General features: G+C 46.9%; 1 protein-coding gene across 2 annotated transcripts in view; it reads right to left on the reverse strand.

The window, feature by feature from the left end:
• The window catches only part of VAV1 (vav 1 guanine nucleotide exchange factor), a 49,984-nt gene extending 24,403 nt beyond the window's left edge, over window positions 1–25,581 (reverse strand). Inside the window, exon 1 of one of the 2 annotated variants that reach the window (XM_004689287.2) lies at window positions 25,280–25,581. In XM_004689287.2, the coding sequence (XP_004689344.1) occupies window positions 25,280–25,483 (204 nt within the window). In that variant the 5' untranslated portion in view covers window positions 25,484–25,581. The remainder of the gene's footprint in view (window positions 1–25,279) is intronic. The other variant, XM_012729935.1, reaches the window with a different exon arrangement.
• Between the last annotated feature and the right edge of the window lie 192 nt (window positions 25,582–25,773).

A 25,773-nucleotide genomic window follows, 5' to 3' on the forward strand; every position in this document is an offset into this window, starting at 1 on the left:
AAAAAAAAATGTTCAATATCACTTAATATAAGAGAAATGTCAATTAAAACCACAATGAGACACTGCTTCACCCCTGTAAGAACACCCCATATAAAAAAAGAGTGGAATTAACAAATGTTTGACAGGGTTGGGGTAAAAAAGAAACTTTCATCCACTGTTGGTAGGAATGCAGGTTGATACAGCCCCTGTCGAACCCGGATTAGTAATTTCTCACAAAAATAAAAATGGAAATTCCATATGATCCAGCAATATCTCTATTAGGTATTTATCTAAATGGCATGAAAACTCAAATACAAACATTTATCTACATCTACATACATAGAAGCATTGTTCACAATCACCAAATCCTGGAACCAACCCAAATACTCTCAACAGAGAAACTGTGGAGCACATATGTCGTGGAATATTACACAGCAGTGAAGATAGACAAAATGGTGGATTTCGATGGAAATGGATGGACCTGGAGGTGATTAGTTTGAACAATCAGTCAAAAGTAAAAGACAGATAAAGGAAGTTTTCACTCATCTGTGGAATACAAATACCAAAGAAATTTATACACAAAGAATAGAAGGAATAAAACTTGAACTTGATGAAAAGAAAATAATGGTTTCCAGAGGGAACAGGAGAAAATGAAGGAGGGAATGGAGGAGAAAGGCAGATGAAGCATGGGCATAGTAGATAGTTTGGCTGGGGCGGGAGGAGGAATGAACCTCTGTTTTAAATAAAAAGCAAAATAGTATACCCTAATAGTGACATACTGGAAAGATTCTCTTTAAAATCAGAAGGGGAAGGATGGCCACTATTGCCATTTCTACTCAATGCTGTATTGAAGATCTTAGCCTGCACTGCAAAGCAAGATGAGGAATGAAAGAAAAGGAAGAAGCGAAGGAAATTCAATGGTCGTTTCTACAGATGATACAGTTGCCACCATGGAAAGCCCAAATGAATAGGCAAATATATAAAAAGAATTAGTAAAATAATTCAGCTATGATGCAGTATACAAAGTCAACTGTGTATTGGTACATCAGCAATACTCAACCAGAAAAGGTTGGCTTTTTTCTCCAAAAAAGATAACATTTGTGACATGCTAGAATAAGCAAAACTACCTCATGCTGATAGAAATCAGGTCAATGGTTGCTTCTAGGGTAAAGGGTGATGGAGATTGACTCAAAAAGGCCATAAGTGATGAAAATACTCTGTGTTTTGATAGGTTGCACACATTTGCTAGAACTTACTGAATGGTAAACTGAAGAATTGAGCATTTCTGTGTGATTATTGTACTTGGGTTTATTCATTTTTATTTATGTTTATTAAATATAACATCTTCTATATACCATGTTGTCTTCTTATTTATTTTGATCTTAACTCACTATGATCCTTTTCTGAGTTTTCTCTGCTTTCAGAGATCTTCTATGAAGTTTATACTTACTTTCCAATCAATGATATCTCAAGAAATGAATTTCTCATGAAAGATTTCATCTTCTCTTCTTGCATATTGAACTACCACCAATGTCATCCCACCCCACTTTAAAAAGTTGGCATAGAAATAACCCTAAACTGGGGCCATCCCTGGTGGCACAATGGGTTAGGACGCAGCTCTGCAAGCTGGCTGCAGCACTTCAGTGCAAGTTCAATCCCGGGCCTGGAAGGAGACCCACCTGGCACAGCAGACCTCTCCTGACCTGCCTGCTGTTCCCCTCAGCAGTGTACTTCGTCAGTCATCCTGTTCTGCCTGTACCCCAGTTCTGTACGCATAAATAAATAAATCTTTTAAAAAAAAAAAAAAGTCCCTTTCCAAAACTGAGGTATAGATTCAATACCATTCAATTAAAATCTCAGAATGGTTTTTCACTGAACTTGACACACGAATCCTCAAATTTATATAGGGAAGCACACAGGTATGAGTAGCAATGACAAACTGATAGAAGAAAAATAAAGTGGGAGTGCTAGTTCCAGATATCAAGACACATCAAAAACCTACACTAGTAAGACTGGAAAGATGGTAGTATGGGGTTGCAGTAGTTCGTGTCCAAGATGATGTCTAATGGCCACAGAACCGTGTATTTATTTATGCCTTTCCTGTCAGCCCCTAACACTACTGGCCTTGCATGTCAAGAGAGTGCAGTAACAACAACGTGTGAGTTTTCAAGGCTAGCCAACTAAAGGCACTGTAGCTTCCCGTCTGGGCGCTTGCCTGGCTCACCTGCGGCCATGTTTGCCTCTCAACAGCCTTGCAAGTCTCGCAAGACTGAGCCATCAGCGAAGCGGGCTCTCCAGACCTGGCCCTGCCTTCAGCATCCTACTGGAACCTCATAGAAACCCCAAAGGAGAACAGTCCAGCCAAGTCATTTCAGAACTCTCTATCCAAATAATTCACAAAAATAATAAATGGTTTTCTGGGGATAATTCCTTACAAGAGATAAGTTATACAGATGTAAAGACAAACTATAATTAAGGACCCAGACATAACCCACACATATATGAACAGGTGTTGCAACTGCATGGAAAAAGAGGTATTTCAATTGTGGGTGGTCTCACTGGTTATCGATAAGGGCAAAAAGAAAGAAGCCAAGTCAGATTCCTACCTAATACCCGACTCAAAACACTTTTGAATGGATTAAAGACTTAAATGCTAAAGGCAAGTCTTTTCGAAGACTTTAGGAGAATCTGTACGGTCTCAGAATCATGAGTGATCCTGAAACGATACACAAAAAACCCAAGTTGTAAAAGGAGAGATGTGGCTAAAATAACTGAAGTTCCACTTATCAAAAATCATCATGAAGACAGCAAAAAGACAAACCACAAGGTGAAAGTGTTTATTTGCTATATCTTAGTATATATTTGCTGTATTATAATGTAAAAATTGTGTTTCCCTGCAGAGGAATTGCAAATGCCCTAAAACCTGTGAGGAGATAGTCAGTCTCAGTAGCTGTCAAAGTGTGAATTTTGCTCACTTGTGCAATATAAAAAGCAAAGCACAAAGGATTATGGTACATGGGTGAATTGGTGGTGAGAATTTTATGGGGTTACACCTGAAAGGAGAAAGCAGGCATTGTACAAAAAGGAAAAACGGGCCCTCCCTGATGGCACAGCGGGTTAAAGCACAGCACTAAGAAGCTTAAGCCGCTTCCGCAAGAGTTCGATTCCCGCCTGTCCCAGAGGTGACCACATGGTGTGCAGACCTCTCCTGACCCGCCCGCTGCTCCCCTCAGCAGTGTACTTTGTTAATCTGCCTGTTCTGCTCCCCATTCTGTCTCTGGTGAAGCCTCTCGCCATCCCTGAGCCTCTGCCCTGTACCCCAATTCTGTGTGCACAAATAAATAAATCTAAAAAAAAAAATAAAAATAAATTTAACATATTTAAAAATAAAAATAAAAAGGAAGAACGATGTAAATAAATATATATACACATACACATATATATTATAATATATTTATAATATATAAGTATAAATATATATTTATATAAATATATATATAAATTAAATAAATAAAAATTAAAAAAGAATTGCAAGGAGGTCAAAATGGCTAAAATGTGAGAGGAGGGAAAGAACAGCCCAGGAACTCAGGGATGTGGCCCGGCAGCCAGCATCCTCAGCCCAGCCCTGCACTGAGACTGTATCACAATGATTATTGTTTTGAGAATTGACTAGGGACAGGAGGATGGAAAATAACAGACCAGTTAGAAGACCTTGGCAATAAATCTTACAAGAGATGAGGTGGCTTGGAGGGGGATGGTTGTGGTAAAGTCTATGAGGAATAATCTGATTCTAGATATGTTAATGATCGCAGAGAGATAAGGTGGACTTGGTGACTATCATTTCTTGGAAGCATTGACTAATTTTTTAATAAAGCACATATGGACATATTTCCTTTAAAAAAAAAAAAGGCAAATCAAATGAGCAAACGACACAAACACACACCCTTAGATTCTGACAATGGAAGCAAAGGAGGGTGGGGAGGGAGAATTTGATTCTGGGAGGTAGTGGCTAGACCTTTGGTCAGGGGTGTGGTGGCCAATTCATTAAAAAACTGTGAAGCTGGGCTCTCCCTGGTGATGCAACAAGTTAAAGCACAAAACTATGAAGCTCTCTGAACCTCAGCATAAATTCAACCCCCAGCCAGGGAGCTGAGCCACATGGCATAGCAGACCTCTCCTGACCTGCCCGCTGCTCCCCTCAGCAGTGTATTTCAGTCAATCTACCTGTTCTGCTCCCTGCTCTTTCTATGGTGAAACCTCTCACCCCCCACACCTCTGGCCTGCACTCCAGTTCTTGTATGCATAAATAAATAAATCTTTATATTAAAAAATAATGTGAAGCTGTCCTCTTAATACTTATACAGTATTGAAACCCAATATTGCTTCAAAAATAAGCTACTCAAGAAATAGAGAAAATAAGCTACTCAAGAAATGATTTGTCTAGCAAGTGACCTCAAAATACTTGAACACTTGGAAATAAATATCATGAAAAATATAAAATAAAATCACAAAACACTATTTCCCACCCACCAGATAGATACATTTTTTTAACTTAGGCTTATATCGAATGTTGGCTCCAGAAAGGTAAGGCCCCAGAAACTCTGACATACTACTCCCTGGAATGTGAATTCAGTTCAAAACTTTGAGAAACAGTTTGGCATAATCTAACCTTTGACCCCAAAATTCCTAGGTTTAAATAATAAATCTTGCCTATGCACCAAAAGATGTGAATGCCTAGAGAGAATGCTAGTAAGAACTCCATGGTAGGGCCCTCCCTGGTGGTGCACTATGAAGCTATTCGAAGCCACTGCAGCACAAGTTCAGTTCCTGGCCAGGGAGTGACCCACATGGCACAGCAGACCTCTCCTGTCTCCCTGCTGCTCCCCTCAACAGTATATTTTGGTTAATCCTTCTGGTCTGCTCCCCACTCTGTCTCTGGTGAATCCTCTCACACACACCCCCTACCCGCACCTCTGGCCTATACCACAATTCTTGTACAAATAAATAAATCTTTTTAAAAAAGAAGAAGAAAAAGTCTCTGGTTCCTTTAAAAACAAACAAACAAACAAACTCCACAGTAGCAATTCTCAAGCCCGTCCTCAATTCCAGGTGTCCCTGCCCTTGAGTCTGTCCCTGTGGCCGAATGCGAGCAAGACTGACTTGTTTTTAGTGAATGGAATAAGACAGAAAAGACACTGTGAGACTCGAAGACTAGTGTTGCATATCTAAACTATCTCTTTCTCTCATCCCCAACCACCCCGCCACCACCATTCTGGGTGAAGTCCTGTTATAAGAAGCTCTACGGAGAGACCCACACAGCAAGGAACTGAGATCTCTTGCCCAAAGTCATGTGAATAAGTCATCTTGAAAGCTAATTTTCCATCCTCAAACTCCGGATATTGACAACCCAGACCATCCTCTTGACCGAACATCATGAGAGACCCTGAGTCAGAACCAGCTAACTAAGTTGTCCTCAGATTCTTGATCCCTAGATGTATGAGAAAATAAACATCCTAAGTCTTGGCTAAATTTTTACACTGTCATCACTACCATTACTGGTAACAACCCAAATATCCATCAAGAGTAGGATGAATAAATTGAACAGTTGAATACTATACCGCACTCCAAAAGTATCAGCCCCAGCCACACACATCCTCCCAGATTTCTCAAATGTAATGTCAATGAAAGCATCCGTTCTCCATACATAGTATAATCCTATTTATATTAGGTATCAAAATGAACAGATTCAGCAGTACAATGGTCAGGGAGATGCATTAAGCAAAACTATAAGGACTATCAAGAAAATGATTGCCTGAAAGTTCAGGATAGTGGCTTCCTCTGGGGAGCAGGAGAAGGAGAGGAAGAGGAGAGTCTGAGACTATCTTTTCCAAATTGGATCGTGACCCAACAGTAGGTCATCAAATCAGCATATCAGAACCCACTAGAATGGAATAAATCTCAGTGTCTCTGATATCAAAAAGGCAGGAATGAGTCCATCAAACTTTCACTTCTGTTGTGTGTTCATATGCTCTGTGACAGCAGACTGGGCAGGAATGTAAACAGTATTCTTTCTTACTATGACTAGGGTGAGAAGCCCTTGAGAAACACAGTTTCAAGGATTCCCAAGTGGCCGTGTTCTAACTGTTATTGTGAGTGATGTGTCCCATTTGCATTTCCTTCTTCTCCTCAGGTTTTATGTATGCTTTCCACACCCTGAGGCATATATCATACATTCCACCTGAGAAAAAATACATAAGGCAAGAGAGCCAGACTGGGATGCTCAAACTGGATGATGAAACTGGAAGGACTGAAAGGGCATCAGATAGTGATCTTACCAGTGTGTGGTTTAATGTTTTTGTGGTGTATTCGTGGTCTGTCTAAACTCTTCTCAGGTGGCACCTGTGGAACTCATCATACAGTGAAACTCCATACTTTACACTCACATTTAGTCTTTGTATATGTCACTGTTCTCTTAGGTTACGGTTGTGTGGGGTGGGGAGTGTACTTATGATCAAAATTGTGCATCATATTAAGGTTGGGTCCTTGGAAGCAGCCCCTGAGAAGAGAAATGTGATCCCAACAAATGTGAGAAATGTGATCTCGCAACATAGAGCAGCGAGAAAATGGGAAAAGAAGGTGCAGATGTAGAAGGTATCGATTAGGAGCTGCTGGAATAAACAGGGAATGCAACTGACAGCTACCGACCTCTGGGAGGTGGGATGACAGTGCCCCAGAATTTTCCCCTCTGAAAAATGGAATGTTGAGATATTTACCCATCAACTCTCACCCATCATTGACTATGATTTTCTTCCAACCTGCCATATTAGGCAGACCAAGCATTTTCCTAGAGCTAGAAAACATTCTCAGAGACACACAGGAAACCATCTGAGAATGTTCTGGAGGTGATTCTAGAGTGGGCTGAGACTTAGGAATGGGGCATCCCAAGCAGCTGCGAGAGCCTTGAGCAATTCTCCTTTATTACCAGCACCCTCTAACTGCCGGAAATTCATACTGTGTTTGCTTCCAAGTGCATAGAGAAACTGAGATTTCAGAGAGTCCAAGTGAGGAATTGAAGACCAGGAAGAAATTCCTAGAGGTGTAGAACAGGACAGCAGGCCCTGAAGGCAGGGAATTGGGGTGGGGTGGGGGGGAAATCAAACACGTTTCTCTCTGCAGTAGATTCACTCTGACCAGGGCCATGGCGCCTCCGTGTGAATGTCACTGAGTTCCAGGAGAGAGAGACAGACACAGAGGGAGAAGTAGAATGTATTAAGTGGAACTACCTAAAAGTAGGATGTATTCAAGGCCACAAAGCAAACTAGGTGTCTTTGTCACATTCCAGATCTTGATTCTATGTCAGCTGCATCTCTGGGCAAACGCCACTAAGGACCTACCAAGAGTCCCACTTTCTTCCAAAATATAGAAATGTTCTGGAAAATGGCTGCTCAGCAAAAGGCTGCATTTCCCATCCCCTATTTGCATGTGGTTCCATCTGCGAGTGATTAGTTCTGGCCAATGGTTCTAGCCAATTCCTCAAGCATACCAATGGATTTAAGAAGTGGGATTGCCTTCTCCAAATCTCTTTTATTCCCTAGTCTATAGGCTGGATAGAAATAATGCAGAGAATTTAAAGAAGGACAAAACCACAGATGTAAATGCCCAAGTCTCTGAAGCATCTCATGAGAAAAAAACCTCCCCTAAGGCACCAAGAGGAACTTGGGTTGTTACAGAAATAGGTTTCTATTGTGTTATGTTGCTGAAATAACGTTTTTGTTATAGCAGCTAGTGTTATACTAACACAGTACTCTTAAGGACCAGACACAGAAGGTATGGTAGTTTTGCTGTAAGTATCCCAAACAGGTTCTCTGAAAATATTTTTGCTACAAAACTTATTGACCATAAGAGGGTCAACTATTGACCCCCTAAAAGAGAAAATAATGAAAAATAAAAGAGAGACATTTAAAATATATATCATGAAGCATGACTTTTTTGTAGAGTCAGGGCAACACTGGACAAAGAACTGAATTTCTTTTGTAAATTGTAATTAAGCAGTTGCTTCCTAAGTCTTTCATTAATTCATAGTATTAAACTTTTTTTGTATTTTAAATGATCAATGGATGTGTGAAATCAGAGAGTGGATATCCAGGTTACATGCTATCTACTAGAAAATGATAACACATCAGTTTGCAAAAAGTTGGCTTCTTATTCCATCAATGGGGAAATGAAATTAAATTGACAACTACTTTAAATGCATTAAATAAAATCAGCTGGTTGATTCATTGATTCATCATTGGAGAAATGAAACTGAACTGTCAACCAGCTAGTTCTCCCATGACAATTAGTTATGTGGTGAAAGAAATGCTTACAATGGATCTACCTAGAACTGGATCTCAGCTGTGGGCTATCTGGTCCTCAGAGGCTCCAGAACTATCCCCCAACCCTCTACCAATTGTTCCATTAATTACACACGTGGAAATGAACAGAGGACTCTTTCACATCTGCTTATGGTGAACTCCTACTCACCCTCATGACTCATCTCTAATGCCTCTTGCTACAGAAAGCCTCCTCCAATTGCTTTGCCCAAACCTCGCTCTCACTGTTCTACCCCAGGTTCCCTTAGTATAATGTCCACCTGAGGCCCCATCACAAGTCCTGTGGTGAAGGCAGAGCCTAAGTTTGAGTCACTCCAGAACTCAGACACGTGGTAGGATATCGTGGGATCCCATAAATATTTATTGAATAAATAAAGGAACAACTTTAGGATTATTTGAAGATAACCTGGACCTCTTTTCCATTTGAGGGTCAGGTTTTCAGAACACAGGGTGGGGGGGATACCATCATTATCATCAATCTATCCCAGTGCAGCTGGGGAAACATCATTCATTCATCAGGAGGGACTTCAAACTCAAGGTCAAGGCTGACATCACTGCCACTTCAAATTCACTCCCTGTCCAACCTCTCCACCACCATCCAGCAACTAGAATGATTCTCAATGCTCCTTATTTTTCAGAATCAAGTCATGTAACAGGGTGGTTCCCAGGGAAAGGGGAGGTTTCAGGTTCCCTGCCCCAACCAGGGAAGGGTGGAGCTGAGCAGGGAAGGGAAGAGGAGAGCCTGGGAGAGAGGGAAATCGGGAAGGAGACCTGGAAGAGGCACATGGAGCAGAGACAGGTGAAGAAGCCACACTTGCTTCTCAGGCTTGAACTTGCCCAGACTCTTGGGGGACATGGACGGAGACACTTGAAACAAATGTGGGGAGGAACCTGGAGGGAGGCCAACATCGGCAGTCTTTATCTTGATTTTTGTTTTGCTCTTTTCCTTGCAGACTACACGGGGCCCTTCTGTCCCCTCTTTGCAGGTCCCACCAGAAGGTGCCTTAGACTGTGGCCCGCTTTTTTTTTTAGCCTCAGCTGTTCTGCTTGGGGCCAACCCTGTTTGGCTGAACATTTAACCACGAGGTTAACTTGGGGTGTTTTATGGGGAAACTATTTTTACTATATTCTTTCGCTTCTCTTTACTGTACACTAATTGTATTGAAGTTTTTTTTTTAAGGTCTCATGCACTAGAGTATATTGTGTCTTTATGCAGCAGATTGAAGAAACAATTTAGAGAGGAGGAGGGTATTGGGGTTCCAGGGTGCCTCTCACTCTGCCCCATAACAGCCAGAGGAAGTTTTTGAAGTATATTCTATGAGCCAAGTATGTGTCTAAGCGTTTTGCAACTATCAATCCATTTATTCCTCTGCTTCTGGCTCTTTGTATTCTACACCCAAAACTGCTCAAATCCAAGCCCTTCTCACCATTGTCATCACTGTGTCCTGGAACAGCCACCATCTTTGTGACTGTACTCTTCATGTACTCTTCAGCACCTGCCATCTAGAAACAGAATCTATTTCCCCATCTTAGGTGTGTGGGCTGGTCCTGTGACTTGTACTGGCCAAAGGAACACCGCAGAAGGCACAGTGGACTTGGAGCCCAGGCGTCCCAACCTCTGTCATGGTCTTTGGGAACCTGCTGCCAGCGTAAAGAGGTCAGGTTAACCTGCTAGAAGAGGGAGGAGCAGAGACCTTATGGGGCAGAGACAAACAGGCTGACGAAGATTGGGAGGAAGCAAGAAAAGACCTGGGCAGCCCCTCGGGGCAGGCATGGCACCTCCATCAGCCCCAGCCATGGCCCTGTAGAGTTCACTTCTTTTGTTATTGTCTGTCTATCTTCCCCTCACCTCCCAAACATCAGAACATCAGGCCCACAGAGCAGGAAACCATACATTTTATTTGTTGCACATAGCAGGTGCTCAATAAAAGCTGTTGAATTGATTTGTTCGCTAACCACTATTTGACCAATGGGACAACTTGAGACTCAGAAAGGAGACGTCACCTGCTCAAGGCCATACAGGAATGGGGCACCGGATGCTATTTCTCTGGGGCCAGCTGCTGTGCCATAACCGCTGCACCACCCCATCTCCCTGAACCACACTAAGCTGCCTCCTCCATTGTGCCATAGTAGGCAGCGTAACAGGGACTCGGCAGGTTTTGGGAACCACAAGCAGGACACTGTGGCTCTGCAGCCTTTGCAGCGTCATGGGCTGACTCCAGTCGGACTTGCAGGTCACCGCGGACAGCAGAGCAGATGGCATGGTGGTCGGCCAAGGAAGTTCCTCCTGACCTCAAGGAGATCAGCTGAGATGGCGTCTCCTCAGCCACGTGATGCCTTGAAAGAGGGTGACTCATCATCTCTGAGCTGGGGAGAGGCCAGCTAGAGAATGGGGCTCCCTCAGACAGTAGAAGTGACTGAGGTTAGACCGCTAGAAGGACTTCCCAGTAGCTCGAAGCCTGGGAGGTGAGAAAGAGCAAGAGGGCCCTTTAAATGTGGGTGGGGCATGTGAGAACATTTCCTCCTGGGTAGGGGGCAACCCAGCCCAGCTCCCTCCTCTTTCCACCAAAACATCAGAGTTGGGCTAGCATCTTGCCTACATGCAAATCAGCACCCAGATACTTCCCTTTTGTCTGTGGGTCCTCAACAGCATGTCCTGTCCAAAGCAAAGAAAGAGCGGGAAAGGCAGGCTAATTCAGCACCCTCCTTCAGGGAGCCAGGGTGCAGGGATCGAGGCCCCTTTCCTTATGGTGGCAGGGGCAGGACGATTGGGGGCACTAAGAGCTGAGTGCAACCACAGCGCTACCCCCACCCCCACAAGCCTGGGAGCCAGAGCCTGCAGGAAACAGGAAATGCCTGTCACTAGTACTTGTTGAGGAGACAGAGAAAGGAAGGGCCCTCTGCTTTCATTCGAACAGCCCCTTACTCTGAGGTGTGTAAAATTCAGCCTTGCAGGTCAGAGAGAGCGGGCTTGCCAGGCACCATTTTTGAAGCCTGGAAGCAGCGTTCCAAGCCTGAATTCCTCATCTTGGTTTTCAAAAGCCTCCTTACGCCATCCTCTCTTTCTTTTGCCTCCTCACCTCCTACTCCAGCACATTTGCCACATCTCAGTGCCAGTCAAAAGGGTTCAAACAGAGGATTTATCTCCCAGCCCAGCCACTGCAAGCTGAGGGAATGTGCATGGTTCACCGCACCATCTGGTGTCTCAGCTTCTCCATCTTCACTTTGGGGATGAAAATACCAGCTGAGTCTTTATTCCACTATCTAACCCAATAGGCAGAGTTGTACATTTGTCCTGCAAGCATAATTTGGGCGCCCATTGTGCACCAAGCCCCTGACCTGCTGTGGCAAGACAGAAAGAACCGTTCCCCCACAGACCTCACAGCCCAGCAGGGAGATAAACATGAAGCAGATAAAAATAAAAATCCAATAATTGACGAATTACAGCTGTGGTGAGAGAGTGTGCAAGAAAGCAGAATGTGGGATCTGGGTAAATGGAAGAGGGTTTTGATAAAGTCAGCGACCAAGAGATGATGAAGCAAAGAGAAACATTCCCAGACACTCTCGCATGCTGCTAATGGGGACGTCAGATGGTACAACCACTTTGGAATACAGATCGGCAGTGTCTGAAAAAGTTAAACATACACCGTAGAACCTATTTCATCCCAGGTGTTTACCCAAGAGAAATGCAAGCAAACAATCAGGTGGACAGATGTACACAGAGGTTCACAGCGGCTTTATCTATAACCACCCAAACTGAAAAGAACCCAAATGTCCATCAACAGGATGGACAACCAAACTAGTTGCATGTACCATAGACAACTACTTGGCTATCACTAGGAAGTGGAGGAGGCTAATACATGTAACAATACAAGGAATCAAAAAAGAATTATGCTGAATGCAGAACCAGATGGGAAAACAAAGAGAACATCTGATTTATAGTAAATGCCAGGCAGTGCAAATGGAGCTGTAGTGACCCAAAGAGGGTAGGTGGTTGCCGAGGGGTGGGAGCTGAGAGGTTAGTGTGGCGGGATTACAAAAGGGTAGGAAGAAATGTTGGGGAGGTCACAGAAGTTTCTTCTTCTGACTCGGCAGATTTCACACACGTGTCAAAACTGACCAAATCCTGGATGTTAACTATGTCATTTATTGTATGTTGATATAGCTGGGGTTTTTTTTTAAGCCCTGGTGGTACCATCTAACCACTATGCCTTTCCCGTAACTAGGGGGACAGGGAGTGGGAAGGTGAAAAAGAAGGAAATAACATAAGCCACCATTGGTCAACACTATGAAACACTCTTCTGTCACATGTTTGTTTCCTACCCTTGATAAAATGTACTGAAGGAGAAATAAATGTGTGCTTTTCCTGTCCACATAAATTGTACTTAGGAGAGCTGGGGGTGGGGCGGGGGAAGAGTCCTAAACAAAGGGAACAGAAAATGAGGAAGTCCAACTACCCCTCTATTGATTCAGTACTTGTTGAAAGTTCCAGTTGCTGGAATACAGCTGTGAACAAAAGACACATCTCCCCGCCCGCCCGAGAGAGGCTGACCTTTTAGAAGGGGACAAACGTGTTATATGGTAAGTTTTAAGGGAGACAGGTGGGTAGAAAAGGAAATGACTTATGCCCTGAGGTGGTGTCATTTCAAATAATGCCTGGGAAACCTGGTGGAGAGAGTGAGATTTGAATAAGGGATTGAAGACCATGAGCGACAGATGCAGTTGGGCATGTAGAGGAACAGCAGTCCAGCAGAGGGAACAGCCTGGCCCTGCTGGTGCGTTTGAGTAGGGAGTTCAAGGCCAAGTGGCTGGAGCAGAATGAGCAGGAGGGCTGTGGGACTGAGTGAATCGAGGGTGGTGAATGGAGGTGCCAATTTACCAAAATCGGCATCATGGAGTCAAATGGGTCTAGTAGTCCTGACACACGTGACGACTGTCCTGCCACATCCCCCAAGTCCATTAGAGAAGCATAAATGACAGGTCCCTTTTGAAACAATTTTCCCAGCTCGCCCTGCCCCATACGCAATCACAATTGCCTCTCTTGGGGGCACAGGTGCTGCACCCATCTGGGGGTCATTGTGAGTCCCAGGACACACAGGCACAAAGAGCCACCCCAGAATGGAGTTATAGGAACTCACGAAAGGGTTGCACGTGTTTGGTCTGTACCAGAGGTGACAGAGGAAAGCCAGAGACATAATCTCAGCGGCCAGATCTCTGACAGGCTGCCTGGAAGAAGGCTGATTAGCTGTGTGCTGGTGGCCGATGACCACGGGAGTCCTGGGAAAGGAGATCTGGGCTTGATCTAAGAGTGGGCTAAACTCCAAAACCACAGGACCATCAGAGCTCAGGAAAACCCTGCCAGGGTATAAAACCATGGCACATCATCGACTCTCACACAAACAGCAGTGACAGCAGTCCCTGTTAATTGAAATAATACACTGAGCTCAAAGAAGCCGTCATCTGTGCCACACCTATGAGGGTCTTCAGTCTCCTTGCTCTCGGATTCATCACCTACGCATTCTTCCTTCGCTTTGCTCTATATTGGAGAGAAATGAAATTCCCAGGCTCCTTTGCAACTTAGCCCAGGCAGGTTTAGCCAATGGGAGGCCCAGGTATGAGATCAGAGGGCAGGAAGAAGAGAAACCAAGGTGTTTCCCCTGCTCTTGCTCTGCCTCTCCAGCTATATGCATGTCCTCTACAGTCTCAACAGCCCGAAAACAGCATGTGCCCAAGGGTCGAGCTCCCACTAAGTGGCCCTTGGCCCCTAGGTCCTGGTCGTTCCTACTTGTCTCTCCACCCTAGAGGGCACCTTAATACCCCCATTTGTCTTCCTAGCTACTCCATCATCTATTTGCCAATTACCTGAGTTAAATTCTCTCTGAAAGACCTAGGGTGATTTCTGCTTTCTGACTGGAATCTTGACCTACAGAAACAAGGATTTGAACCCAAGATTATCTCCTTAACCGTACATCCCCAACCCCCCTGAAAGGAGGCGACATTCATAAAGCGCTTGTGATCACAAGTTCACGACTGACCGCTCAAGTTCAAAAACCCAGCGGGCCTATTCTCTACATAGCCTTAGGCAACTTGCCTAAACTGTCTGTGTTTGCACTGTGATTTCCAAAGAGGCCCACCAAAGGCCATCCTCCCTGTGTGCTCTTCTGTGGCGTGACTCCCCATAGCCCATTAGGCGGTGGGGAATGCACCCCCTCCCCTGGAATGTGGGTGTCTTAGTGACCTGCATGTCACTGAGAAGGCAGAGAAGTGACACCATTTGGTCTCTAAATAGATCAACACCTTGGTCTCATAAGGAAATCTTGTTCTCTCGCCGCACTTCTCGAAAATCAGTTGACTGACTTGTGACAAAGACCAAGTCACACCAAGAGGTTCCATATCAGAGCCCCCAGTCCACAGCCTGCAGTCCCCACTGGGCACACCACCAGGAAAACGAAGAGTCATCCCGATGATTCCAGCCCCCGCAAAGCTGAGGCTTTTCCATCGTGGCGCTGACAGACCATCCTCCCCACACCCCTTCGGCTCCTGACCCACAGAATCTACGAGGCCTGTAGAAGAGCTCTTACTTTACATCACTAGATTTGGGGTGGTTGTTTTCACAGTAACAGATGACCAAAACATAACGGACCTTCTCCACTTGGGACAGTCAAACGGGTTAATAAACATAAAGCTCTTAGAACAAGACGGACACATAGTAAGTGCTCAATAAATGGGACCTGGCTCTTGTTCTTTGCAATACTTTCTGCATCTCTGAAATGGAGGGGTCCACTTCCTAAAACTCCTTTCAAATCAGCAACAGATGGTCGCCGATACATTCTCCTCTTTTGGCCTCTTTACACCCCTTCTGGCTCTCTCTTTCAGGCAATGAAGTCTCTCTTCTTGATGTCTTTGTTGCTGCTGCGTCCTCTTCTTGCCAGCCTCTCTATGCTGCTGCATGCTAGGGTTTAGCCCCCTCCCTCCTAAAATGAGCTCATCTACTCCCATGGTGCATTTCCCAAGTGCTAACAGGCACTGTTCACAGTCCTTCACAGCTTCAGGACCATCCTTCAAGAGCCTGCTAAGACGGGGCCTCGGGAACTCACATTCCTTTGACTTGAAAGATGAGGAAACTGAGTCACACAGTGGTTCAGCTCTTGCCCAAGATACTACAGCCAGAACTGGAACTTGGCCAGACCCCCTTGCGGCCGGAGCCCATGCCCCTTAAACGGGGCCTCTTAGCTTCAGTTCCACTGAGGTTTGGGTGGCTCTTCAGAGCATAAGACTTTGAGAGCAAACCTGGTTGCCAACAGCACACCACTCCCTCTAGCAGTAACGACCAAAAGCAGACCAGGCAATTCCAGCTGTCCCCTGGCCCCTGGTTAAGAGCTGCTGTGATGGCTTCTATCTCCAGTTTTACACAGCCCCATCAGAACTCCCCCAAACCTGTTCCTCCCCCCAACCTTCCCATCTTAACAAATAATACCCCCACCCACACAGGCCTAGATACAGACCCAGATACCATCTTGCTGCCTTCCATTCGCCCCTCCCCCGCCCCAGCTGTCTGCAAGTCTGGTCATTTCAACCCCAAAACTTAAGCCGGATCCACCATTCCTGGCCTTGGTCCAGGCCACTACCACTTCTCGCTGGGACGCCACCATCAATGCCCTTGGTTGCCCATATAGCCCAGTGCCCACAGAGCAGCCAGCTGGACATCTTCAAGTCACCTGTCTGCTTAAACCCTCCAGGACTTGCCACCAGGTTGAGATTATATGTCGCCGCAGGCACTCAAGTGAAACGCTTTCCTCCTAGGCCTCATCGGCCACCACCCTCAGTCTGCTCGCTCACTTCCCTCCAGTCGCCCCCCCCCAGCCTCTCACCCCAGGGCCTTTGCACAGCCTTTGGCCTCCCTGCCTGTTCTTCCTGAGTAACTAACTCCTCATCCTTCAGTCTGTTTTCTTTGACCACACCCCAGAAAGCATGTCCCCTTTTCTCCTCCATCTGCACTGCTGTTGCATTCGTCTGCAGTATTTCTATAATGTTCTGTCAATTAGCCTGCTTGCTGTCTGTACTGGGTAGAATAGTAGCCTCCATGAAAGTTATATTCCATAAAAGATATATTCACATCAAATCCCTGGAAAACTGTGAATGTAATGTTGTTGAAAAAAGGGACTTCGCAAGATATAAGCTAAGGATCTTGACATAAAAGCCTCCTGTATAACCTAGCTTGACCCAAGGCGCAGTGACAGGTGTCCCGATAAAAGACCCACAGAGGAGACATACAGACAGGAAACAGCCGAGGAAAGATGGAGAGAGTGGCGTGACCACCGAGGATGCCTAGAGCCCTCAGAAGCTAAAAGAGGCAAAGCTTTGATTCGGCCCCTAAAACCTCCGGAAGAAGCTCTGTCTCCTCCACACCTTCATTTCCCACCCCTCCCCTCCAGACTGTGGATATCATATTTCTCTTGTTTTAAGCCACCCAGTCTGTGTTACTTTGTTACAGCAGTCACAGGAGCAAATACTCTGCTTCCCCTTCATACCGCCCCACACACATACCCAAGGTCATGAATTCAGGAGAGTGGACAGTATCTGATGACTTCTTTCCCATAACTCCAGCAATTCACAAGGCGCCTACTGCTCATCATTAAAAAAAAATATTTTCTGTGGCTGAGAAACTCTCATAGTCTTCCTCGCTGTCCCCAATGACTGCTCGTTTTTCTTTGGATGCCTCCCAAGACAGGAAGCTCGCTCCTTCCCAAAACATGGTTTTCTCAGGCAATGTCCCCACCCCAGAGGACATTTGGCAATGTCTGGGGACATTTTGTGGTCGCAACTCTGGGGGAAGAGGGCTCCTGACTCTGGGTGAGTGGAGGTCAGGAATGCAGCCAAATACCCTGCATTGCATGTCCCTGGGACAGTGAATGCTGTGACCCCAGGTGGCAAGAGAGCTGATGCTCTGGGCTGAATTCAGTATTTGAAGCCAATGTAAGCAAGACCTCTCTCCCACCTTCTAGTAACAGTCCCTCAGTTTCCCCTGTAGAACCACTCCCATCCCCCCCCACCCCCCAATACACACTCTCAATCAACCCCACTCCCAGCTTGAGAAAGGAGTGGCCAATCCCAGTATCCTGTTCTCCAGGCCACAGTTGCTTCAGGGATTGACATGTGATCCCTACAAAAATATTCATCCAGCAAAGATAGGTTCTGGGTTGAGATGCCATCAAATTGACCTTCCCATTTTCCATTGGACAGAGAATTATGGAACTATAAAAACTGGAGCAGCTGGGCACGTTTGTCTGCCTCCATTAGGAGAAAAGATGTCTGATGACTAAGTAAGGAGGGAAATAGCCATAGGAAAACAGAGTTGAGAAATGAGGTGGGGGAACCCTGAAATGTTGTCTGGATCCAGCAGGGTCCAAAGGCATGTTATCTTATGTTTTTCAGTTATAGGAGCTAACAAATATTATTTCTGAGTAAGCCAGTTTCGGTTGGGTTTTCTCTCACTCTTGGTTGAAACTTCTACAGACTAAGTTCAGAATTTCCTCAACTGAAATGTACAGTTCTCCAACTAACCATCCCTTATTTCTTCTACTTTTCCCCATGGAACCTCACTCCCAAGTTCCTCCTAAAACTCAGATCTCAGAACAACCTCCCAATAACAAAGGGGACCATCCATCTCTGCAGTGTGATGAGATCTTGACAATTCCAGCGATGCTACTGAAAACACCCCTGGATCCTTCTCACATCCTGGAAGCACTCAAGTCAGTGAGGAGGACAAACAACTTCTTCAGGTTCCTCAAATATGCCTCCAACCTCACATACGCCCTAGGTATGTCACCTCTTGCAGGAAGTCTACCTTGATTGCTCGTCCCTACTCTCTGCTCCCACAATACCCTGGGCTCTACCCACCTATTGCTATGTTATAATTTCTTAGTTTCTCATGTACTTCTGAGTTGTATATATGTTTCATTCATCATGAAATTCTCCATCACTCAATACAAAGCCTCACAGTAAGAAATGTCTGTGACTGGGTGTCAATATCATTGTCATTCTCATCACCAACACTTCTCCATTTGACAAATGAGAAAACCAAAGGTGAGAAAGACTAGAGACTTGGCCAAAGCCATGTAGCTCGAAACTAGGAGAGACAAGCTTGATACCCAGCAAACCATATATGACCACCCACCAAGCACTACTAACCAAGTCTAAGTAAACGATCAAACACCTAGTAAGTTGGGGGTCATTTAGCAAACTGTCCCTGTATACAGTCGAATGGTAAGTTTTGTTTTTTTGGCTTTTCGGGCCGTAAAGGCTCTGTCACAACTACTCAGCCCTTTTTTTGATTTTACTCAGAAAAAACAACCACCGAGTGAAGGATAGGCGTGACCATGTATCTAACTTTTATTTGACAAATAAAAGATAGCTGGCCCACCGCTACAGTTAGCTGACCCCTGTAGTAAATGAATGATGAATGAAGGAAGATTTCCTAATACTTATTGAACACCTGCTATGTGCCAGGTACTGTTCGAGGCAGTTGGAGACTTGTAAACCAGACAAGATTTGCCCTGTGGGGGAAATCCAGTGGGGGAAGTAAATAAAAATCAAATAGGTAAAAACTATGGTAGGTCAGAGGACAGTCAGTGTTTTGGAGAAAACTAAAACAAGGATGAAAATGGAAAGTGTGTGTGTGTGGAGCAGGGCTGGAGTGTGATCTTACCAGCTGGGGTGGAAACCAGGGGTGATTTCTCTGATAGGGAGCCTGAGTGGGTAAGAGAACGGTCACCATTTACATCTGGGAGAAGAGCGACCTATAGAGAAAGAACTGCACATGCAAAGAGACCCCAGCGGCTTCTAGAAATAATGAAGAAGCAGGTGTGGCTAGAGAGTGAACTGGAAAAAGAGGAAGATGAGGCTGAGAGGTGTGGCCAGAGGTCCGATGCATAGGCCCTGCTGGACCATGGTGAGGGCTTTGTCGTTTGCTCCAAGAGCAACGGGGAGCCAAGAGGGGCTGGGAAGAGAAAGAACAGGTTTGCTCGCATCCTCCGTGAAGTCCGAAGGAATAGCATGCTCAGTACTGGTCCCAGAGGGGAGGTGAGTAAACAGCCCCAGGTGGCATGAAAAAGGAAGCACAGGGCCAAATATTGACATTCCCACACGTCTGTTCCCATCATCTCTGGGAGGATATTGTGAGGAGGGCCCCAAGCAACCCAACCCACTTCACTGAGATTTGCTAGCACCCAGGTCCCCACTCCCCACCTGACACCTCCCCGATCATGGCTTTGACTGACCTCTTCCTTGCTCCTCTTCCCACCCAGGTTTCCTCCAAGCCAGCCCCTTCCAGATCCAATCTCTAAGCCATGTAGGCATTACCCTGAGAGCTATGGCACTGGCTTTTCTATGTACATCCAACCCATTTCTGTGTTCTCCCAGGGATCACACCTAAACTATACTTGCAGCCTCTTTGACAACTGGATGGCAGCTTGTCTGGGCGGTGCAATAAGAACGGAGCTCCTACTGCACTGCTAGGCCTGATCCACGAGAGCTCCATGGTTCTACTCTCTCACACTCCCATGGTTCTACTCTCTCACACTCACCTACATGCCATCCAGCTGGAATACAGCTTTCTGAAAACTTTAAGGAAGATGCAGAAGGAGCCTACATCCTGAAAGTTTCTCTCTCCTCAGGATATACAAACCAGACTTTGTGAGCATGAAATAAAGTCTAGTTTGTTACAGCAGCTCATTTTACATACTGGGACTTCTACTACATCCTATAAACTGAAATCAAGTTACCAAAAAGAGATTTCCATTAACTTATCATTTACTGTGTGTAAATCACCAAGGGAGTAATTTAACTTACCTTAACATATGTGACCCAGTTTAACTCACATACAGTCCTGACATAATGATACTACCTACATTCCCATTGTATAGATAAAATAACCAGAGATCAAATAGATCAAGTAATTTGTTTTTCTCCAAGATCACAAAGCTAGTAATTGCCTGACTTGAAATTCAAGCCAACCTAATATATAAAGAGTGTCTGAAAATCAATAAGAAAGAAAGGTCAACTGTCCTTGAAGGGAAAAAAATGGGTAAATGGTATGAAAAAATATTATTTCACAGAGCAAATATATAAATAGCTCTCAAACACAGAAAATGAGCTCAATCTCACCCAGAATAAGAGAGATGTACATTAAGCCACAATGAATTCCATTTATTCCCCATCAGGTTGGAACAACTCCAGAAGCTTTACAACATTACAAGATGATGAAAAACAAGCACTCTCATATATTGCTAGTGGTAATAAAATTGGAATAATTAATATGTGAACAATCCTATAGGGAGAACAATCTGGCATTACCTGTCAAAAACACAAGCTCATATGCTTTGAGCAAGCAACTACCTCCCAGAATTTATCCATGGATATACTTTATGGCAGCAGTAATAATATTTATATGTAGCCAGGTACTTTTCTAAGTTATTTAGAGTAACTCGTTTGTCCATCACAACACTGCTTTTAGACAGGGATTTTTAAATTCCCATTTCACAGATGAGAAAATTGAAGCACAGAGAGGTGTTAGTGACATGCCCAAAGTCAAACAGTGAGGAGCCGGAAAATGATTAATGAACAAAATCATCGGTTATAGAAGCTGGTCCGTTACAAGCATGAGAGGCTGGTAAGAAATGATGGCTCTCTCCTGACATGGATTATGGACGGTTGAGAGTATTTAAGAGTAAGCACCCTGGGACCAGGGTGCCCAGGGTCAGCTCCCTGACCCTGCTCTGTCGGGTTGGACGCCCTGGGACAAGTCACGTAACTTCCCTGTGTCTCAATTTCCCCATATGTAAAAAGAGGATAATGCTCAGTCTACTTCATAGGTTGTTATAGAGGTTAAACAAGTGGATGTATAGAAAATGTTTAGACTAAGTGTCAGAAAACTGTTTCTGCAAAGGACAGAGGACAGTCTCTGTGTCAGCTCTTCAGCCTTTGGAAGTCACTGGAAAGCAGCCAAAAGCAATCCATAAATGAGGGGGTATGACCGTGTGTCAATAAAACTTTATAAAAACACTTTGTGGTCTAGGCTGGACTCTGAGGTTTGGAATTTGCCAGCCCCTGGTTTAAACTGATGCTGGCTCCTGGTTAGCACAATAGAAGTAGTTTGTTTAATAAGTGGAATGTCACATCACCATTACTTTAAAAAAAAATGAGCACAATCTCATTTTGGAAAGATTCCTGAGATAATTATTAAAGTGAAGAAAGCAGAATATAAAATACAAGGTGCCACCTTCCGTCTTAGGGGATGAGTGTAGCAAATAAGAACTTAAATTCCTATTTGCTTATGATTGCTTAAAGAAATTCTGGAAGGATGTACAGTCAAGATTTTATCAAAAGGAATCACTTCAGAGAGAAGGTAGAAGCTGGGCTTCCGGGAGACAGAACTGGAAGTTCAATATTTTCTGTGCACCTTGTTGTGTGTTTTAATACCTGAACCATACAAATATCTTATTTAACCAAAAGGTTAAGCTATTTTAAAGAGTTCCCGCTCTGCCAGTAGCAGCTGTGCTGGTCGGGGCGTGTGATTCCCTGCCGCACTGAGCGCTGAGCAGCTCTGCTGGCCTCTGTCCTGTGTCCCCCAGGGACGCTCAGAAATGTCTCCAAACATTGACAGATGTCCTTGGGGGGGGGCGGGTGAAATCACCCCTGTTGAGATCTCCTCTAAATCAAGCTCCAACCTGCTGTGTTACGGAGCCCAAGGTCCACTACCCTCATCCTTCCTTAAAAAAAATTTCCTACGGGACCCTCCCCGGTGACACAAAGGGTTGGGACAGACACAGCACTGCAAGCTAGCCATAGCCGCCTCAGTGTGAGTTCGATGCCCAGCCCCGGAGGTGACCCTCATGGCTCGGCAGACCTCTCCTGACCCGCCCGCTGCTCCCCTCAGCAGTGTACTTTGTCGATCTGCCTGTTCTGCTCCCCACTCTGTCTCTGGTGAATCCTCTCACCACCCCTACACCTCTGGCTTGTACCCCAGCTCTCCATGCATAAATAAATAAATCTTTTTTTAAAATCCCTATAAAGAGACATTTTGATGAGTTTATCAGGTGTCTGCCATCATAGCACGCAGTGATGAAATACCTGACAGCCCTCTCAAAAACGGTGTGGTTTTTATCCAGATTCACACATGGGGAAACTGAGGCTCAGGAAGCCAGGAAATGGCAGTAATGGGATTTGAACCTACATCCATCGCCTCCAAAGGCCACTCCCACGTCTGCTGCCCTGTCCCTTCCCTGCTGCAACCAGCCCCCCAAGTGGCCAGGGGCCAGCAACCTTGGCATCCCTGTGGCCCAGCACCCTCCCTAGCCCAGCAGCTCTCATGTCCTGTCACTCCCTTCCTCTCCTCTCCCTTGGCCTTAGAGCTTCATCTCTGCAGCCTAGAATTTGGACTCCCAGGACAGCAGCAGAGGCCAGCTGGGGTGACACCTTTCCTAAAATAATAGTGTCCTCTCTCTGGGCCTCAGATCTCAGGTGACCCATCCAGCTCGGAGGTCCACTGCGGTCTGACCTCAGCAGCCCGGCAACGTGCCACCACGTGGTACCCTAGTGGGCCCTGACCATGCCCAGCTCAGGGCCTTTGCACGGCAGTTCCCTGCACCCGAACAGCTCTCCCCAGATTGACATGGCTCATCCCTCACTGTCTCCAGGTCTCTCCACAAATGTCACCTTGTCGGTGATGCCTCCCAGGCCCCTATTCAAAACTGCAACCACCGTACTCTGGAATCTCCTGACCTGCTCTGTTTCTTCTGAGCACATATCACCTCCTGCAATTTGGGCATTTCCCTCTGTGCTCGCTGTTGGCCTCCTCACTAGACGAAAGGCTTCTTCCCTGTGTGACTTATTCTGACGTCTCAGTACCAAGAGCATGATCTGCATAAATTGTGGCTGTGTAGATGGGTGAGTGGGTGGCTGGCTGGGTGGGTGGGTAGATGAATGGATGTGTGGATGGGAGGAAGGAAGAAGGAGGGAGGGAGGGAGGTGTTTAGATAAGTGGATGGGTGGGTGAGTGGGCAGGAGAGAGGGAGGGAGAGGGAAGAAGCGTTAATATGCTCTTCCCAGAACAACTGAGCAAAAAACAGAGGAACCGTGAACAAAGGAGAAAGACTGTTTATGCCGCTCCCACTTCCCCTCCACACCCCATGGGCCATTCATGGCTCTGGCTTAAATGTGTTGACAGTCCAGGGCAAGCAAATCTAGAGAGGCTGTTCTGACCCCTCCTCTGGCTGAACGTGGCCACCTATCATCGCATCCCCGCTGCTAACTGGACAGGGGACTGGGCTGTCCAGGGAGGGAAAACGGTGGCACAGGAAATACAGTACTCTTGGACGGGCAGGATCAGGAATAGCCCTACTGAGCCTGGGGCCTGACACCGCCCAGTGCAAGAAGCCAGAAGAGGGAGAAACTCCTACCGGCATGGACTGGAGGGCATCTGGTTCTGTCCCCTCAGGTCTGTCTCCCTTGAGGGGCAGGACCAGGCTGGGACCTCAGTGCTGCCGGGAGAATCAACTCCCCTCTTAGAGACCCATGGCCCACCCTCCCCCTGCACCAGACAGCCAACGTTAGACAAGACAGTGCAGGCGGAGGTGGAAGTTGGTCCTCACGGGTAACCGCTTCCCATTGGCTGTTACTGAAACCTCACTGGGAACGGTGACAGCAAGTCTGGTGTCTGACACCAGACTTCCTCCTGCTCTGGAGGCCAGAAGGAGGCAAGCAAATGCAGGCCAATTGGGATGGCTGTGGCCGGGGAGGGGGGGGCTGGGGGGTGGGGCTTCCCCAGCTCCCTCCCCCTGGGCTCCCTCTTCTCTGTGGGCTAAGGAGGCTGGGCTGTTGCCTCTCCTTCTCATGCCCCATCCCCAGGAAGCGCCCCCAGGGACCCTCAGCCCCTGAGCTTCCTCTCCCCCATTTGCACGTGGCTCCTGGGACCAAAAAGGAGACAGTGGTTCAGCGGTGCCCCCATCCCTGGGGATCCCCCCCCCCCAAGCAAGACAAGGCTTCATCCCAGAGTGGAGCCTAAGGCCTGATGGCAGGTGTCTTCAGACCCCAGGGCAAGCAGGACATAGCCAGGCCCCTCACCCCCCACCCCCGTCAGAAGCATATGCCACTTCCACCCAGCACCCAGAAGGTCAGAGAGCCAGAGAAGGTGCTAGAGAGAGAGGATCCAGCCAAGTCACCTCCCCCACCCCAACCACATTCAAATAGGGATTTGAATATATTTCCCGAGCCTGCGCCCTGTGTCACAGTCAAATCCACCTCCCCTTGGGCCGCCAAGGCTGAGAAAGGGCAGCGTTTCTGGGCTCCTCAAGCACAAGACCCGCTCTCAGGGCTCTGCCCCAGCATCGTCCCCGGGACCCATGGAGCAGGAAGACCAGAGGCTGGAGCCACAGGCCCCTCTGGTGCTACCCTGCCCCAGACCCAAGCAGGAAGCCAAGGGGAAGATGTGAGGGGAAGGAAGGGGCCCAGGGCCCAGGAGGACACACATGCAGGGGAAGAAGTTGGTGAAGGCCCCTCCCCCATAGCCGGGATCTGGGAGAGGCGCACAGAGTCAACACCTCAGGCACCCCAGGCACCCTGGGCTCTCCCTCCAGATCTCCTGGGGTCCCATCTGGGAGCTCTAACCCCAGTGGCGTCAGCCTGGGGCTTGAAGCATTAACCCCAAGTTTGCCAGTTCTCAGCTTAGAAGTGGGTAAGCCCAGTCTATGAGTGCATTCAGGGTGCCAGTTAGCCTTGGGGGAGCCACCCCAGAACCCCAGAGCGCTGCCACTGCTCCATGCCCACCAACCCAAGTCAGCCCTGCCGCTGGGAACACCGACCTCTCCACCCAGTCAGAGGCTGCGGTGCCCCCACCTCCAGCAGCCACATGCCAGCGGGCGGCGGCTCACCTGAGACATCTGGGGGCGCAGGTTGACCTCACGCAGGTTGATGGCATGGGGTAGCAGGTTGTTGAGCAGCTGGCACAGAAGGACGCCATCCCGCAGGGCCTGTGCCAGCTCGCACACCTGCGCCCCGTCCCAGGTCACCCGGTGGCTGGGCGGCAGCACCCGGCACTGGATCAGCCAGTGGGTGCACTGGCGCCACATCTCCATGGCTGCCGCCTCCCAGCCAGCCCTGCACCCTGGTGCCTCCACCACCTCTCTGGGGGACTAGATTGCTACCACTTCCTCTTTGCCTGTAACTGTTGGCCCAGAAGGGAGGAGGAGGAGCTCTGGAGAGAGGGGGAGGCCACAGAGAGGGCCAGCCCCTCCCACGCCAGACCTGCCTTCACCCCCAACTCGCACAGGCTGAGGGGCTGCTGGCGGTCCCGCCCCGTGGCTGAGGCCTGTCACCCCTCCATGCCCCAGCCCTGAGGGGGCCTGATCCGAAACATGAGACTCCT

This window comes from Condylura cristata, unplaced genomic scaffold (genome assembly GCF_000260355.1).
Source record: "Condylura cristata isolate star-nosed mole 26May11 unplaced genomic scaffold, ConCri1.0 scaffold00025, whole genome shotgun sequence".
NCBI lineage: Eukaryota > Metazoa > Chordata > Mammalia > Eulipotyphla > Talpidae > Condylura > Condylura cristata.